Source organism: Mirounga angustirostris, unplaced genomic scaffold, assembly GCF_029215605.1.
Source record: "Mirounga angustirostris isolate CCGP_5_RB_7025 unplaced genomic scaffold, mMirAng1.0.hap1 SCAF_13, whole genome shotgun sequence".
NCBI lineage: Eukaryota > Metazoa > Chordata > Mammalia > Carnivora > Phocidae > Mirounga > Mirounga angustirostris.
This window is the reverse complement of record NW_026991721.1, coordinates 101,378,279-101,395,645: the sequence shown is the minus strand read 5'-3', so window position 1 is coordinate 101,395,645 and position 17,367 is coordinate 101,378,279. Positions and strand designations below refer to the sequence as shown.

Here is a 17,367-nt window from a genome sequence, read left to right as displayed (position 1 = left end):
GCTATACTGTAAGAAGTATCTAATAAAATTTTGACAGGCTATAGAAGTGTAAAGATGCAGGGCGCCTGGGTGGCTCAGTCAGTTAAGTGTCTGCCTTCGGCTCAGGTCGTGATCCCGGGGTCCTGGGATTAAGTCCTGTATCGGACTCCCTACTCAGTGGGGAGCATGCTTCTCCCTCTCCCTCTGCCACTCCCTCTGCTTGTGCTCTCTCCCTCTCTCTCAAATAAATAAATAACATCTTAAAAAAGTGTGAAGATGCTTAGTATATATTTACTCAATACCAGTCTTCTTTCTGTTGCTTTATTCATTTCTAAATCATCCTTGGGGGGGGCACGTGGGTGGCTCAGTCGTCGTTAGGCGTCTGCCTTCAGCTCGGGTCATGGTTCTGGGGTCCCAGGGTCCTGGGATCGAGCCCCGCATCAGGCTCCCTGCTCAGCGGAGAGTCTGCTTCTCCCTCTCCCTTTCCCCCTGCTTGTGTTCCCTCTCTCACTGTCTCTCTCTCTCTCTCTCTCTGTCAAATAAATAAAATCTTCTAACAATCACTCACGCACTCATCCTTGGCTATTCTTAGAAAACTGTATTAGTAGATAGTTAAGGAACCTACAGGTATGAAGCTAAGTTCCCCGAGAGCCATTCTTTCCTACAACTGCTGAGTGTCCAGACAGGGGACACCTACCTAGGGAAGGGCCAAGGGGAACATGAGCGTCACTGGCCAGATTTCAGAATTTTGGTTTCTGGTGCCATATGGGGAAGATTGGTCTTGGTGTAGGAAGAAAGCATTTGCCACTCTTCCTGTTAAATGTGCACTTGTCACTTTAAAACCCTGTCATGCGTTAGCCACCTTATCCAAGTGGTGGCTGCAGCCCCAGAACAGTTTTTATGGACTAACCATCCCCTCCCCCAAGCAAACAAAGCCCTGAGTCACCCACAGTCTCCCTCTCCAAATAAAGGGCCTTGCAATGCCTTCAGATTGGTTGCCATTAGAGGAAAGTTTTTCCTGTGCCTGGCACTAGGGTGCCCCACGTCACCTCTCACATACATGAGCTTCTCGTGCTTCCAAAGGAAAGAACAGCTCTACCCAGTGTGTTCCAGGTGAGAGCACCACGGCGAGCCCTGCATCCTATGACTGGCTGGCCCTGAGCAGCTGTTCCTAGGAGAAAACGGATTGATTTCCACGGGAGAATAGTTACGGTAATGAAGTAAACGATTGCCTCCTCGCTGGGGCTCTTACCAGCCAGGAGAACTCGAAGCCACAGCGCCCCTTTGTCTGCTGGTTCTGCCTGCAGTAGGTGGTTCGTTTGGCAGAGAAGGGCAGAGTTCTCGCTCGCTCGGGAGCTGTGCTGAGCTCACCCTGTGGGATGGGAGCTATAGATACTGTGTGTATTGCTGGAGGAGAGAATTCAGTGCACTGGTGCTCATTAACCTCTGCTGGAATTTTGGGGCTGTGAGTCATTTGTTGTTCTATAATGGAAGACTTTGGCTGTTGGCCATTTCAATTTTTTTTCACTCCCTTTTGTGGTATCAGTCTGTCTTTAAAGAATTCTTTTTTCCATTCCCCAGGCACAGAGAACCAATTAAAGACTAAATCAAATGGGCAGGTACTTAAATTATGAACAAAGTATGCCTAGAACCTTCCAGAATGTTTTGTGGTTGAAAATTAGAATGCTAGTGGCTACTCTTTTTTCTTAGCTATGAGCCATGCAGGTCTTTTGTTTTTTTATCTCATCCTCCCCCTCATCGTTTCCCTTACTTAAGTAATAATAACTGGTAGGCCTCAAGCTCATAGATCCCTGTTCATCTGGAAACCACTAAAAAATTGTTTATTGTACTAATGATGACTCAGACGTGGGAGGCAGTGCCGGTGTGGGTCATGCAGGGCTTCTGTCTCTGCGAGCTGCAGTGGACTTGCCTTAACTTCTAATCTACATGTTGTCGCTCGTAACAAATATGCACATTTTTAATATTTTACTTAATTTCTAGTTTGCCACAAGTCTTGACATTTTTTCCTGTGTGGGTTTTTTTTAACGTCTCAGCAGAACAGCAGCTGACAGTTCCCTCTCTCACTGACGTTCAGGTAAACGGCTGTCTGCTGGACCCTGTGCCCCCTGTCCTGGTGAGGAAGGGGTGCCAGTCGCTGCCCAGCAACATGATGGAGACCTCCATCGATGAGGGGCTGGAGGCGGAGGGAGAGGCTGAGGAAGACCCCAGTCAGGCCTTCGATGCGTTCCAGGCCACACGCAGTGGGCAGAGGCGGCACACTCTCTCAGAAGTGACCAATCAGCTGGTCGTGGTGCCTGCTTCAGGTAGGAGACCCAGTAAGCCCCAGATTGAGTCTTCACAGCACAGATCCCTGCCCCAGTCTCCAAGAAGTAGTCGTGCCGCCACTTCTTAGAATGCCACCTGCGTCTTACTCCTTTACGGACCACGTTCAGGAAGCTATAGGATTAGGTCTGGTCAGCAGCCACCAAAGATTAAAATGAAATAGCTCTGAGCCGGCTCCCCCACCTGCCAAGATCCATCTGAAGTGCCGTGTGATCCACCAAGAACTCTGGCTGCTTTGGAGTGGCAGAGATCTTACGGGCACAGTTTACCCCACTAGATTTACTCGAAGCTGATTAAATTGACATGTAAAACGTTTCTGGAAAGGTGTTTTGGTTGAAGATTGGAGATTAAGGAGGTCGTAGCTGTGCAAACTCAGGCTCGGTATGCTGTGTAGCCCACGTTGCTTGCTGCTGGTCTTAATCTCTTTTGGTTTTTTTGGTTTGGTTTTTCTTTCTCTTAAAGGGAAATTTTTCTCCATGAGTGACAACCCCTCCCTTGACAGTGTGGACTCTGAGTATGATATGGGGTCTGTTCAGAGGGACCTGAACTTTCTGGAGGACAACCCTTCCCTTAAGGACCTCATGTTAGCCAATCAGCCCTCCCCACGCATGACGTCTCCCTTCATCAGCCTGAGACCTGCCAACCCAGCCATGCAGGCTTTGAGCTCCCAGAAGCGAGAGGCCCACAACAGGTCGCCAGTGAGCTTCAGAGAGGGCCGCAGGGCGTCGGACACCTCCCTCACCCAAGGTGACTGGCCACTCTTCTCTCGCGGCTCGAAAAACTCTCCTGTTGTAGGGCCTGAGGGGGGTTGTGGCCATGTTGGTTTCACACCTCTGGTCACTGACAGGCCTTGTGTTTTATTTAAACTGTTTGGTCATTGTTCTCTGCTTCAGGAATTGTGGCATTTAGACAACATCTTCAGAATCTGGCCAGAACCAAAGGAATCCTAGAGCTGAACAAAGTACAGCTACTGTATGAACAAATAGGGCCAGAGGCAGACCCTGATTCGTCACCCGCTGCTCCTCAGCTCCAGGACCTCGCTGGCAGTTGCCCTCAGGTTGGTGCTACAGGGCCTCCGTGAGTGTGAGGCATGACGTTGTCCTGAAGGAGTGTCCTGTCACTTCGAGGACTGACTGGAGTCCCAGAGCAAACAGGTCATTTTGGAGAGCTCGCAGCCTGGAAGCTTTCCTTGTCGCTGCCACCTGCCACTGACAGGTTAGACCCATCCACACTGCTCCCAGGTGATTAGTACCATAAGGGGGTGGAGACGCTCTCAAGCTCTGGTTGGCTCATAGGGCAGATTTTACGTGAGTGACTTCTTTATAATGTCATTGAACTCCCCTCCCCCCAGCACACACACAAATTAAAAATAGTAACATAAATGCAAAGCTTATTGCCATTAGTTTTGATGTGATAGCACTTGATTACATATTATAAGTGGATTAGTTATGCTAAAAATGACCCAAAAATATTGCTCTTTATCCCAGACATTTTATTTTGAGCCTGTTTCAGTGCATCAGGGATATCCTAGCATTTGATGCCCACATGAAGGTCATGGCCTCCTTTGCTGCAGTGCTGACTAGGTAATCGTTCACTGCAAAGTAACCCTCAGCCTACTAGTTACGTGAAAAGCTTTGAGTGTTAGGTCTGACAGAGTTGGAGTTCCTCTTGGACATTTGCCAAGGTGCTTAAACAAAGAATTGAAACTTTCTGCCACATGGAGAATTGAAAATGTTTTCACCCCCTTGCTCTTCAGGAGGAGGTTTCTCAGCCGCAGCAAGCGGTCCCCGCTGTGCCCAGCAGTGTGCGTCCTCAGCTCTCCCCACGCCAGAGCCTGGAAGCCCAGTATCTACAGCATAGACTCCAGGTGGGACCCTTCCCCTTGTTACTCCAGCTCACGGGGCTTGTCTAGAATTTGCTTTTCTGCATAGCAGAAACCTGTTTTGCTTGGTAATTTTTTAGGGTAGCTGCTTTTTTCCCTATAAGCAGGTAGCTTTGACTCTGGATTTGTAGTTTCTAAAAACTTGTTCAGACTTAGCCTTATGCTTATGTTGGCAGCGGAACAGGATTTATCCTCAGGTCCCAGGAAAGGAGAATGCCACCGGTAGGAAGGAGAAACCCGGTTTCTATGCCTCTAATGTTATGCCTATTAGTTAATAATAAATAAAATGGAAATCCCAAGCCAACAAATTTTGATATCAGCTCTCTACATTAATGCCTGAAAATCTTTAAAATGATACACATCATTCAGTGGGCGCTGTGGCCTTTGCCGTCAAGATTTAACTCCACTCTTTCTCATTGTGTTTCATCGTTCTGAGCCTCATAGTTCTAGAGGACTCTGAGAAATGGAAAAACGGACGCTGGTCCAAGTTGGGTCAGTGCAGGCTCGCTAATCCAGTGCTGTTGGGGCTCAGGGAGCGGGGGTCCACGCCCTCACCCTGCACAGATTCGGGAGGACACAGTTGGCCTCGTCCTCCAGGCAAACAGGACAGTCCAGTGACCGCATCCTAGATGACATCATATTGTCATGCTCATATTCTTTTTCTACTCTTCCAGAAGCCCAGCCTTCTCTCAAAAGCCCAGAACACCTGTCAGCTTTATTGTAAAGAACCACCACGGAGCCTCGAACAGCAGCTGCAGGAACACAGGTGAGAGAGGGTCCCTTTCTTTGTTGAAGACTTCAGGACGCTGGATGTGATGTCCTTCCCCCCGCCACCCCAAACCCCCGGCATTTGCTTCTACTGCAACACAGGTTTCAAGACATGATCACTGAGCAGATAGTCCAGTGTCCTCGGGAGATGGGCCTGGCAGGATATGGCAGGCCTGCGTGTGCTTTTTCTTTCCCTTCTAGTGTTTCCCTTTGGGTCATGAATAGACCTAAGCTTTCAGAGTCCGTGACCTACAGCAGTCTAAGTGGGTTCTACTGCAGAGAGGGCCTCCGTCATCTCTTGCAGTAATTCGTGTTCTCACACCTCACTAGGAGAAGCAGCTTGGCCAATGTAGAATTACCCTAAGCCACCCCCAGAGGCCAGGCATTACCCCACTTTAAAACACTCCAGATGGGAAATCAGCCTCTCACTTCATAGGGAGAAAAACTCGGTCTTAGAGAAAATGAATTAGTGTTCAGTGTGGCACTGAGGGATCCGTCAGAATTGGGGGACAAATGTCAGGGCTACGAAACCAGACACAGCTGGTTCCTACCCCCGTTTTGGGGGGGGGGGGTTGTTTTTTGTTTTCTGCGGAAAAGAGAAGTGGGAGGACTGACCCTGGATTTATATAAAATTGCCATCACTGAGGAAGATTTGAAATTCTTTCTTTTGCTATTGCCAATTTAGACTCCAACAGAAGCGACTCTTTCTCCAGAAACAGTCTCAGCTGCAGGCGTACTTTAATCAGATGCAGATAGCAGAGAGCTCGTACCCGCCGCCGAGTCAGCAGCTGCCCCTGCCCCGCCAGGAGACAGCCACGCCGTCCCCGCAGCCCCCGCCTTTCAGCCTGCCCCAGCCCCTGAGCCCCGTCCTGGAGCCCGCTTCCGAGCAAATGCAGTACAGCCCCTTCCTCAGCCAGTACCAGGAGATGCGGCTGCAGCCCCTGCCCTCTGCGCCCCATCCCCGGGCTCCTCCACCGCCCCCGCCGCCGCCCCCTGCGCAACAGGCAGGAGCCGCCCCAACCCCCTTACCGTTCTCCTATCAGACTTGCGAGCTGTCAGGGGCTGCCTCCCCGGAGCCAGACTACCCCCCTCCCTGCCAGTACCCCATGGATGGAGCCCCGCAGAGCAGCCTAGCAGCACAGGACTGTCCCCGGAGCTCAGGACTGCAGGAGGCCCCCTCCAGCTACGACCCTCTAGCCCTCTCAGAGTTCCCCGGACTCTTCGATTGTGAGATGCTGGAGGCTGTGGACCCACAGCACAGTGGCTACGTCCTGGTAAATTAACCTCAGCACAGGAAGTGAGGCGGGTCGAGTGAAGGAAGAATGTCTGTTTCTATTTTTATTCTAGCCTTTTAAATTTAAAGCTTATTTTCCTGCCCTCTCCCAACTGGAGAAAAAGTTAAGTTGCCCAACTGGAATCAGAGGGCCTGGCCAGGCACATGTCGCTTCCTCCTGGCTCTGTCCCACCACCGTCTTCTGGGGCAAGTGCCGGAGTGTAGTGGTAGCTGAGGCTCATGCCCTTACGTCAAGTGGAGCCAGCTCTCGTGGGAGGACTGACAGATGTTTTTGTAAGAAGACATGCAGCCCTAGGTTTTCTGTAGAACGACGCTAATTCGTTATCGAGGGAAACCTTGGTGGAAGCAGGAAAAACTGTGCCATTAGATGTGGGCAGAACAACACAACACTAGATTTTTCACTGAAGCCAAGCAACAGCACGTTCTGTTAGGCAAGTCAAGAATATGTAATGGACTTTGATGCACAGGAAGTAAAGGAAAAACTGTGCGTGGTCACGGAGTCCTGAGTTTGAAGCTGCAGGTTGTCCCCAAGACCACTGCAACGAAGTGGAACGTGAGCTTCGTTTCGGGGGTCACGAAGCCACAGCTGGCACTGACCCCTGAGACGGGCAGTGGTCCCCACCTGGGAGCAGTGGCACCCCTTTTCCGAAGGTTCCCGGGGTGCAGAGTGGACTCGGGGCTCCAGCGCTGTCACCTGTGGAACCACGAGACCCAGCGCAGCAGAGGCGGGGGGCGGGGGGGGGCGATGAGCCACGAGGAGCCCTCGGGGGCAGCAGCTCTGGGCCCAGGGAAGACGGCTGTCCCTGCTCAGTCTTTGGTGTAGACTGCTGGTCTGGGGCGGTTGGTCTCCAGAGGACCTAGCGTCTCTTTTAAAATGGAATAACTCCTTTGACTCTACACTCTATGTTGCTGGTAGTTTATTGAGCTTTGTAAATTTGGACAGTTTCATATAGGGCTTAGGAACTTCAAGGACAAGAAACATGAACTTTGATCTCCCATGTGAAGTGGTAGTGCTGTGCCTTTTTTCCCCCAGATCATGCTTTAATTCTTTCTTTTCTGTAGAAACCAACAGTTTTCCATTTATGTCAATGCTAAATCCAAAGTTACTTCGGAGTTTGTTTTCCACCGTGTGGGAATCGCATTCTTAATTTCCTTAAAAGTTCTGACTTGTAACGAAACGTTCAAGTATTACAGCAATATTTAAAACCACAAATGTGTTAACCATCTAGCAGATCATCTGCCAGACACGTTCTATGACTAGTGAAAACGTAACCTTAACCCTCCCAATTCTCTCATCAGAGTAAAAGCTAGATGCACCAGCTAGTTAACCGTATACCTAGAAGTAACAACCTGTCGCTTGGACAGCAACATCCCAATGTTACAACCCAGTGTTATTGACAAAGACTGTCATTTCTGTCCTGTAGAATGGCTTGTCCTATCAGCAGATGAATGCGCTAAGCACAAAGCATCACAAAGCACAAAGAAGAGAGACACTACACTGATGCTGCATCTAGAAACACCTTTAAGTTGCCTTTCCTCGTTGTAGTGGGTGTCCAGGCAGGTGAGAAGCGTGCCCCAGCCCCTCCCAGCGTGGGTGATGTGAGCAGGCCTTGTGCGGGCTCTGCTGGGGTGAAGCGTCCAGGCGTTAGCAAGAGAGGGTGCCCATGGAGGACTGTCGTTTTTGTGACGTAACAGCTCATGAAAATCCAGTAGGAATGAGTTCTGTTCCTTCTGTGGATTGTTCATTCCTCCTCATGCTTAGGATTGATGATTTCATGAAATAGAGAACATCATTTAAGCGATCCTTTCATTAAGATCTCTAATCTGTTTTCAGTCTTTGCAAAATAAGCCAGTTATGAAATAGGGCTTGATTTGTTTAGACTAAAGGATATTTTTCCAAGATATAGTACAGAGGCGCTGTCATGTTTATGAAATTAAAATGCCTTCCAGCCTGAAACTGGGGCAGCAGGAGTGGCACTTAGAGGCTGACACCGAGGCCTGCCCCCCTCTCCCGCCCCAGCCAGGAGCCCCAAGCCCGGGAACCCTCGGAGCGGTGCGGCCGGCTGCAGGCAGGCCCGGCGCACGGCGGCAGGAGAGGCTGCTGGTGCTTGGAGGGCCTAGAGCTGCACGCGGGGAAGCTCCCCGCAGGGGCCCGGTGCGGGGGCCCTGCTGCCGAGCATGAGCCGCCCGCCGGACCTGTGGCGTAAGCTATTTGCTTTTCTCCTTTCAAGCAGAAGTCAATAAATTCCGTAACGATCCGTCTTTACTGAAATGTCAGCTGGTGAGAGGAGACTGGTGACGGTCGGTCAAGTGTGCCCCCAGCCCCGTGGGATCGCCTCCATGGCTCGGTGCCCTGACCGGCGCCCTCGGCCACTTCTGAGTGGCTTCCCCACACACTAAAACAACACTAAGACGGCTTCGAACCGCTCTTTTTATGAGAGGCTACTTTGAAATAAGGACTTTCTTTCCCGGTTGTTTCACGTTAGCGTGTCTACACTACTGTATAGTAATCATTCGCTTTATTATCTTGTAAACCAGGCTCCTCTGAAGAGACTTGGGGGAGATGAACGGGAGGTAAAAATTTCATTCGGCAAAAAGTGCAATATGTGTGGTACTTTATTGTTTATGTTCTTTTTTTAATCCAGGGGTATTAGTCTCCGCTTTGGGAAAAATGCACTAGTTCTGCAATTTCCAGTTGGGCAAGTGTGTCTCTAGTATTTCCATGCAACTGATGTGCTGGTCCCTGTAAGGCAAGTAGAGCGCGTTACCACGAGAGACGGGGTGTGTTCGCTTGTGAAGTCCCCGGGGAGCCGCGCTGACCAGCCGCCCCCCGCCCTTATCCACTTAAAGACAGCCGTCTGCGGCCCATGGGGGAGGACGAGGACAGGGCGCTGAAGGACGCCGTTCTGATAGGAACCAAACCCCTTCCCTTCAAACTTTGCTCCCAGGAAGGAGAAAGTCGACTCTGCCTCTTGCTCAGAAGTAAAGACCTGCCAGGCGCTTAAGCTGTTTCCGGAGTCCCTCGGGTGCCACTGGTCTGCCCCCACATCTGAGAAGGAGGGCCTGTGCCGTTGGGGGGGGAGCGGGCCCCCCTCCTTCCTGCCAACTACGGGCCTCTCCCCCCTCCCCCCAGCTCTGCCCCCAAAGAGGCACCCAAGAGGGGAGAACGCCTGGAGTCGGCAAGAAGGGGGGATGCTCTGCTAGGCAGCGCCAGGTGGCTCGGGGCTGCGGGCCTGCACGCGGGGCTCTGGGTTACGTTCGAAAGCCTCTGTCAACAGTTACACCTAAGCACCCCTTCGGTTTAAGGGAAATTCATCCTCCAGCTCTCTGCCACATTCCCCCTCCTCTAGAGGCAACACGGAGGGCGCTCAGACAGCTCTGGCCCGGGGAGCAGTTGTGGGAGGCCCGTGCGGGGGCCTTACCTGGGCCGCGTCTGTAACCGGGCCGCCTCTACTGCCTCCTCGGAGCCCGCCCGAGCCGCTCGCTCTCTGTGTGCCTAGACATCAAAGGGACAAACTGGAGAACAGGTAGTAAGTGGGAGTCGTTGCGCAGGCGGGGGTCCTTGATCGCTGTGCTACTTCTGGAAACTTGAACAACTTATCTTCAGAGTGGTGTGTGGAAGACAAGAGCAGCTATCTGCCTCTGTTTCGAAACTGGACAAAGATTCTTTAGATGTGTCCCCTCTGACAGGTTCAGTGCTGTGGGCCTGCCTGCCCGGCGGGGGGGGTCACTGGCCACAGAGCGCCCCCCTCTGGGCCGACTGCAGCAGCGCAGGGGGCGGGGGGGCGTTTCAGCTCCCGCCCCGCATCAGCCTGCCCGGCTGCAAGGAGCAACAGCTCGTATTTGTACATTAATTCACCAAACATTGCACAAGGAATCTAAGCCTCATGACGACTCTGTGGAATGAGCGGGACACATCCAGTCCTCACTGCCTCCAGCTGAGGACACCAAAGCTCGCGGGAGTTTAGGTGCGCCGACGGAGGGCAGAGCCCGTGCGGGAGGAGCTGGGGCGGCTCGGGGGTTCCTGGCTCCTCCCTGGGCGCTCTTTCCCCTCACTAGCATCTGACTCTCTTCACGAGCCAGCAGCTATATCAACAAAGCCCCCAGCCTAAGTAAGCACGGGTGGCTGGGACTCTGTCCCCACAACCATAGTCTCCCCTTGGCAGCTGCCTGGCTTTGGGGAGGAAGAGGTGCCCCCCAGGCGGCACCGTGCAGGAACCGGCTCAAGAGACAGACCGCACAGACCGCCCTCCTTGCAGGGTCCAGTTAGGTACAGAAGGATAGGCCCACACACAGGTCTAGTTTCCCCCAGTGACACAACATAGTAATTTCCTAGAGGAGCCTATGGGGGCAGGGCACACCCCTCCTTGACTGCAAAGGGGCCGACCTGCAGGGCTTTGGCTCGGTGCCGTAGGCCCACAGACCCAGCCCCACGAAAGGAGGCCCTGGGAGAAGAATCAGGAAGGAGCCTGGCCTGCAGGAGGGGTGTAACATTTCTCTCCAGTCAAGGTCCATCAAATATGAGTGCCGATTGGACACTTCTAGAGATAAAACAATTCACATACTTGGATTGAATACTGTCTTCTCAGAGGCGAAGTGGGTGGGTACAGGGGCACTATAAAAATAGAAGTACAAAAGAACATCCTGGAAAAATAGGACCCCCGACTGGAATTCTCTATTCCTCGAGCAAGTAGAGTGAACTCAGACCCGCCTCTGGCTGGGTAGGGGGGGCTATCCGGTTCAAGGTTTGCTCAGGCAGTCAAGGAAATCCAAGTGGCCAAGCCTTCCCACTGCTGATGGTGAAAGAAACCTGCCTCCACCAAAATCTCTGGAGGGAAAAGCAGAAGAAAAGGTTTGCTTCTCTTTGGGGACTGTAATTTAAGAAATAAAAGTGATTGAGATATTTGCACTTTGTAGAAAGGGCAAGATTATTTGCTTATTTCTGAAAGGAGGAGGGTGGTCTTTACTGGATATTTGGTTTGTGGAAGTTACTTTTGATAAAAATCTGATTGTAGTTATTTTTTTCCGTGTGGTTTTTTTTTAATTACTAAGAAAAGGTGAGTTTGATAGCTTTGATATTTTGAGTGCAAATCATAATAGCTCCAATGTGAAAACAAAATCAAAATGGACCCTGTCCCTCAATGTTAGAAAATTACCTAAAATGCAGTTTAATAAATGATCTTTGTTACCAAATGGTAATTTACATGGGGCAGTGTTCTGCAAGGAAAATGTACTGTTTTTATGTTTCCAACCTAAAACTGAATTAAAATAAAAACAACTTGTTTTCTAAGAGCCTGGTGCTATGAATGTCAGACAGAGGAGACCGGGCCTTTACCTCATCAGGTCGTGAGTGGAATCCTTAAAGTATGGAAGGTGGCTGTGTTCCCTGAGCCCTGGTGCTCATTTCAGGCTACAAAAAGGACAGTGGATAATATGTTCTCATTGACGTCAGCAGGGTAAACGATACCTTGCTCAGAAATCGCCTGAGTGCATGTTAGACGCTGCACAAGCCTGCACGCGGACGAGGCGTGGGCCGGGCACTGCCTGCTGCTGTGTCCTCAGGGACCTGGTCCGCCCGGTTAAGGCCTCCGGAGCAGGAAGAGGGGCTCCCCAAGTTCAAGCCAGCTACAGAGCAAGGGGTGGAACTGGGGGCCAGCAAGACACTGCTCCTTATTCATAACGGCACATCCCGAGGGCCTGCGGAAGGCCTCGCCCCTCCCCCAGCGCGCGCACACGGCGGCCCCCTCCCGGGGCCAGGCACCTGCTCGGCGCCCTCCGGGGCTGGAGAACCCAGGAGGCGTGAGAGGCCGCTCTCAGACGTTCGGACTTGTCCTAGTGCCAGACCCTGAGGGGAAGGGCAGTATGAAACCCTGCTTTCTGGCCGCGAGTTCAACGGAGATCTGGTTCCACTCAGACCATTCCGGTTGAGCTGATGCTATAGAACCGAGACCGCTCCCAGACAGGGATCGTCTGCTGGCGCAGGGGGTGGTCAAGGGCAGGAATGAGCAGAGCCCTCAGCACTGACCTGCGCTGCCCAGCACCACACACAGGTGCTCAGTCCTGCCCCCAAAAGACTGGGACCCGTTGGGTGACCCAAGAACTGAGTTTCAACTGCCTCTTTTTTTAAGGAAAGCACTCAACTTCAGTAATGATGTTCTACGGACTTTTCCCTTTCCCACCAAATTTCTCCATTTTTGTGTTGCCAAAAACAACCCCAGGGTACAGGCCAAAATACCAGACCTGTCAGAAGAGCCTGGCCAAAGCTAGCCAGTCGGGCCCCTGAGCTACATTCCCTAGCACATCCTTCCTTTCTGTGGCCTCGATGAGCCAGGGGCTTGGCCCAGGGAGAGGAGGAGGGGGCCACGGAGAACTGAGCCCCAGACCCCGGGCCTCTGCCGGGCCAAGCAGGGCCCAAACTTGCCCCCACTTCCAGAGGGACACGGTATCTCCAGCCAATTCCCCAGCTGGCCTCTGTTGCTGCCGGTCCAGGCGCAGTAGGCCCCGCACCCCAAGTCTCTGCTCCTGGCTACCTGCTCCTTCTCGAAGGGAGAATCCACTCCCCCTCCCCCTCAGGGAAGCTTTGAGAGTTTGACTCAGTCTCTCCTGACTCCCCAAAGACAAGGAGGGAATAATGGGGCCTGAGATGCTGAGAAGGGGCCAGAATGAGAACGGTGACCCTCAGAAGTCAGTCCGTTACCATGCCAGGGCCACCCGCGTAACTGGGAGAGGGGCACAGCTGAATGGAGAAGAGCCCCCAAGGCCTCTCCCAGAAGCACGCCAGGCAGAGGACCCTGAGCTCACAGCCTCCGTTGATTCTTCAGTGGGAGGCCCAAGAACTGCCCTCCAGTCACCAGAGAAACCCAAATGTTTAGCAGGATCCCTGCGCCAGCAGAGGGCCAAAGGGCAAGCAGGTAGCTGGAGGAGGCCCAGGGATGCAAGGGCCTGGCCAGGAGAACGGGGCCCAGCTTCCCCAAGCCCGCCGCGCCCCCCCGCCCCCTCCACCGCCCAGAGCAGCCACCCAGGCCTGAAAGGTCCTCCAGGCAGAGTGGGGCCTACCCATTCCCTTCCAGGGACAGCGGGGGGGTGGGGGGGCAGTAAGGCCCCTCTGACCCGTTCTGGGCCCTGGCACCCCTCCCAGCCCTGCCACGCACCTGAGCACATCCCAGCAAAGGCTCATTGTCCCCAGTGCTAACTTGGGGGCACGCCCCCGCTGACAACTCCCAGGTCTCCTGTGAGGCTGAAGGGCGGCCTGGCCTGGTGCTGCCCTCCAAGCAGAAAGCCCCAAGGAGATTCCCAGCTCCCCCCGACGGCTCGTCACACTCTCAGCTCTGCCTGCCTTGCTTTCACTTAACTCCTGACCCCACCGCTGGACTCAGACCACAGCTGTGTGACCCCGATGGGATCTCTGCACAGAGTCAAGGGCGGCTGCCCAATCCCGAGCACCTGCCACAGGCTGAGGACCCCGAACTCTGCCCTGGCTTCCTTCATTCTCAGTCTTGAGTTCTGGGCAGCGCCAGCCACGGGTACCACCAACGGCAGAGCATCCACGAGAAGCCACGTCCCACCCAGAAGGCGGCTTGTGTCACCAACCTCCACCTTCCAGGTCAAGCACCCGGGCAAAGGGTTGGAGGGCCTGGGGATCTTTCTCGGTCCCCAAAGCCCCACAGTGGAGACGGAGCCAAGAGGAAGCCAGAGCCCAAGGGCATGGCTCCACCTGGCCTCCCTGGGCTCTGGTCCCTGCTGTCTGTCCTCAGCACTCAGGCCTCCTGCAGCCTTTCTGGGCCTCTTCCCTCCAGGTACCCAGAGCCAAGCTCCTCAAATGGCCCCCGAGGCCCCCCAACTGACTCTCAGCAGCGGGGAGGGAGTGGCGGGGGGCAAGGATAGGCAAGGAAGCTGGCCCCGGAGCTGTGGGACTTGGGGGGGTGGGAGCGCTAGCGGGAACTGCCTGTCACCGCAAGCGCCGTGTGAGAGCATGAGGACAGACAGATGCCAGAGGCAGAGGCCGGAGAGCCTAGGGGCCCGAATGACTCGGGAGTTTGGGGAAAATAAGGAAAACTGGTAAAAACAAAAAGAAAAAGGACGGAAGCAGCCGCGGGCGCAGAAAGGAGAGGCGACTCGGCGCAGGCCGGTGTCTGCGCAGGACGGACGGCCCGACAGAAGGGAGCGGAGGAAGAGGGACCATTCGGGACGTCAGCGCCTGCAACCATTGTTTATGGATGCTTCACTTGATTTTAGTCTCCAAACCTGGGCTCGCATGGAGACTGAATGTCCCTCACAGCTGCTCCTTCCTGCAATAACAAGACTGACATCACTGTTGTCAGGGAAATGGTGTTTTGATTAAAATCATGTGACAGCCACTTTGTGATTCAACAAACAAATCCTCTGTTAACCCTCGCCTGACAGAGGCCCGTGGGCAGCTCCGGCATCAGAGGGCCACCGCGGCCCGGCAGACCGTCCGGAGGGCGGCCTCGCCCGCTGCAGTGCCCGGGGTCGGGCAGGGCGCACGGAGGCAGCCACTGCTCCCGGCAGGTCCTGCAGGGGTGGGGGCGGGGGGCAGGCGGCCTCGTGGGCACAGACTGCTCTGCAGGCTCCCGGGGCTCTCGCCTCGGGCTGTTCTCTCCCGGACCGAGTGGCGGGCCCGAGCCCCGGGGTGCCCGACGGCTCCCGCGGGGCCCCAGCACTGACCGGTCCAGGCCTGCCGTCGGCCCTTCGGCCCGACGGGCCAGTGTGCACAGACAGCGCGTGCGGGGTTAAGAATGGTTTCTGGTTTGCAGTGGAGGACTTCCTGGCTCGCTCACTTGGCTGCCGCCCCGACACGCAGGGCTCTGCCTGGCAACGCTCCATTCCCTCCCATCTCACCCTCGGGGCATTTTCCTTCGGGGAGACAGGCAGGCAAGGCTCCCTGAGTCACGGGGCAGGGGCTTTTCTGGGTAAAATGATCTGCAGCCTCAGAGGCCTAGCACGGCCGGGAGACCCCCAAGTAGAAGAGGACTGGCGAGGGGAGGTTCACAACCACCTGAAAAATGGAGCTCCCAGCGCCCGCCGTCCGGGGAAGTGAAGATGAGGGTGATGCTGCCAAGTGCGTGACAAGTGTCTGCCCACGGTTGGCAAGCCCAAGGCCTGAGGACTGGCCGTAATCACTGTCTGCACCGCTCGCAGCCGTCCCGGGGCGGCCCGCGGAGCCCAGCAAGTCCGCCACGGGCGGGTCACCTCAACCGTCCTGTGCTCAGGTCAGAGGCAGACGGTGCACTTAATGACACGGCCAGCTGACCCTGAATTTGCAGGAAAACACACCTTTCTTCCCAGGCAAGGGTGTGGTTTAGGCCTAAAAACACGTAACTCTTACTCATGCTCCTCCGGTGAAGGTATCTCCCCAAAGGCCACGTCGTGTGAAACCCAAAGGGCTGGCGGCTCAGGCCTGGGTCGAGGCCCAGAGGCCACCGTGAGCGGCTGTGAGCAACCTTGTCACCCAACGCTTCCCGCGGCGGTGGCCCACACCGGACTCGCTGGCGGCTCAGGCCCTGGGATAAGAGAGCGCAGCCCCACTGGGCGGGAGAACATTCTCAGATGAAAGACTGCAGTTTGGGGCCTGGACAACAGGAAAAAGTTCTCATGGCCTCGGTTTACATAAAATGAAGGAAAAGCCACGAAGCTTTAGCAGGCAAGCTCTTCAGTGCTAGAATCTTCACCAAGCAGACCCACTCGAGCAGGTACGAGAATGCCAGCGTCGGCCAAGTCCACGAAATGCAGCCTGACATCCACACGAGGCAGCTGAGGGCCTGGGCGCTGCTCTTCTGGATGTAGCGGACGCTGACGCAACATGGGCCTGAGCTGCGTGGGGCCATTACATGCAGATTTTTCCCATAAATGCAGTACTATGAACGTGTTTCTCTTCCTTATGACTTTTTTTTTCTTTTTTTTTTTAAGATTTTATTTATTTATTTGACAGAGAGAGACACAGCGAGAGAGGGAACACAAGCAGGGGGAGTGGGAGAGGGAGAAGCAGGCTCCCCACTGAGCCAGGAGCCCGATGCGGGACTCGATCCCAGGACTCTGGGATCATGACCCGAGCTGAAGGCAGTCGCTTGACCAACTGAGCCACCCAGGCGCCCCTTCCTTATGACTTTCTTAATCATGCTCTTCTCTCGAGCTGACTTCATTGTAAGAACACAATACAGAATACACGTGCCACACAAAATATGTGTTCATCGACTGTTCATGTTGTCGGGAAGGCCGCTAGTCAACAAGCTGGCAGTACTTAAGTTTGGGGGAGTCCGAAGTTCTATGTGGGTGTTCAACTGTGCAGGGACGGGAGGGTGGCCAATGCCCCAACCCGTGTTGTTCAAGAGTCAACTGTAGCTGTACGCCACAGAGCCACAGACCAGCCTCCTAACGGCCGCAGGGCCGTGGCCGGCACCAGCTTCAATGAACCAACAATTACTCTCAAGTTCGAACCCTCTGCACACCTTCTCCAGAGGGGCATCAAATGGGGCCTCAGCCATTACACGGTGTAAGTGACAGAAATGGTTTTGTCCTTGGGCGGACAGGGCTACCTGAGCGGAGCTGCAGCAAGTGAGAACGGTCTGTAGTCTCTGAAGTAAGTGCAAATGACCTGTTCCTATAGGTGACCCCTCACCAGCCGCCCCCGGCCCCGCGTGACCTTGCCGTCGCCGACAGAGGTACCGCTCCCGGGCCTCGCGTGCCGGCGCACCACGCCCCAGGGACCACTCTCCACCGCGCAGCAGCCCGAGACGGGGAGGACCCAGGCGTCAGCGGCACTCACCTTCCCGGTGTCCTCTCCAGGCCCTCTGGGTCGCAGGAAGTGGTTCTTGTCAGCCCCCCGAGCGCTGGGCTCCTCACTGGCCTTCGCGGGACAATCTAGCTTCCTCAGCCTTTGGGCCACCGCTGGAGACAGACAGCAGTACGGTAACGTCCCCCGACCAGCGCGGCCCCCTCCCGAGCCCACCTGCGCTTCCCAGCCAGGACGCCCCCCTGCTCCGGTACCGCCATGGGGGGAGCACAGGAACCTACAAGCACGTGGGTCCCGGGCAGAGAAAGCTGGCTCACCCCAGAACCTTCCTGAAGGTGCCTTTCCCTCAAG

General features: G+C 54.5%; 2 protein-coding genes across 4 annotated transcripts in view; one reads left to right on the top strand and one right to left on the bottom strand.

The window, feature by feature from the left end:
* SIK2 (salt inducible kinase 2) overlaps positions 1-7,270 on the top strand; it is a 122,113-nt gene extending 114,843 nt beyond the window's left edge. For both annotated transcript variants that reach the window (XM_064577447.1, XM_045895067.3), the window contains exons 10-15: positions 2,075-2,303; positions 2,785-3,069; positions 3,216-3,379; positions 4,079-4,189; positions 4,879-4,970; positions 5,658-7,270. In XM_064577447.1, the coding sequence (XP_064433517.1) occupies positions 2,075-2,303; positions 2,785-3,069; positions 3,216-3,379; positions 4,079-4,189; positions 4,879-4,970; positions 5,658-6,255 (1,479 nt within the window). In that variant the 3' untranslated portion in view covers positions 6,256-7,270. The remainder of the gene's footprint in view (positions 1-2,074; positions 2,304-2,784; positions 3,070-3,215; positions 3,380-4,078; positions 4,190-4,878; positions 4,971-5,657) is intronic.
* A 1,646-nt stretch (positions 7,271-8,916) lies between these two features.
* The window catches only part of PPP2R1B (protein phosphatase 2 scaffold subunit Abeta), a 33,212-nt gene continuing 24,761 nt past the window's right edge, over positions 8,917-17,367 (bottom strand). The window contains exons 15-18 of one of the 2 annotated variants that reach the window (XM_045895071.3): positions 17,050-17,171; positions 9,689-9,762; positions 9,204-9,207; positions 8,917-9,009 (exon numbers count right to left, since the gene is read on the bottom strand). In XM_045895071.3, the coding sequence (XP_045751027.1) occupies positions 8,917-9,009; positions 9,204-9,207; positions 9,689-9,762; positions 17,050-17,171 (293 nt within the window). Of the gene's footprint in view, positions 9,010-9,203; positions 9,208-9,688; positions 9,783-17,049; positions 17,172-17,367 lie in introns of those variants that run through there. The other variant, XM_045895072.3, reaches the window with a different exon arrangement.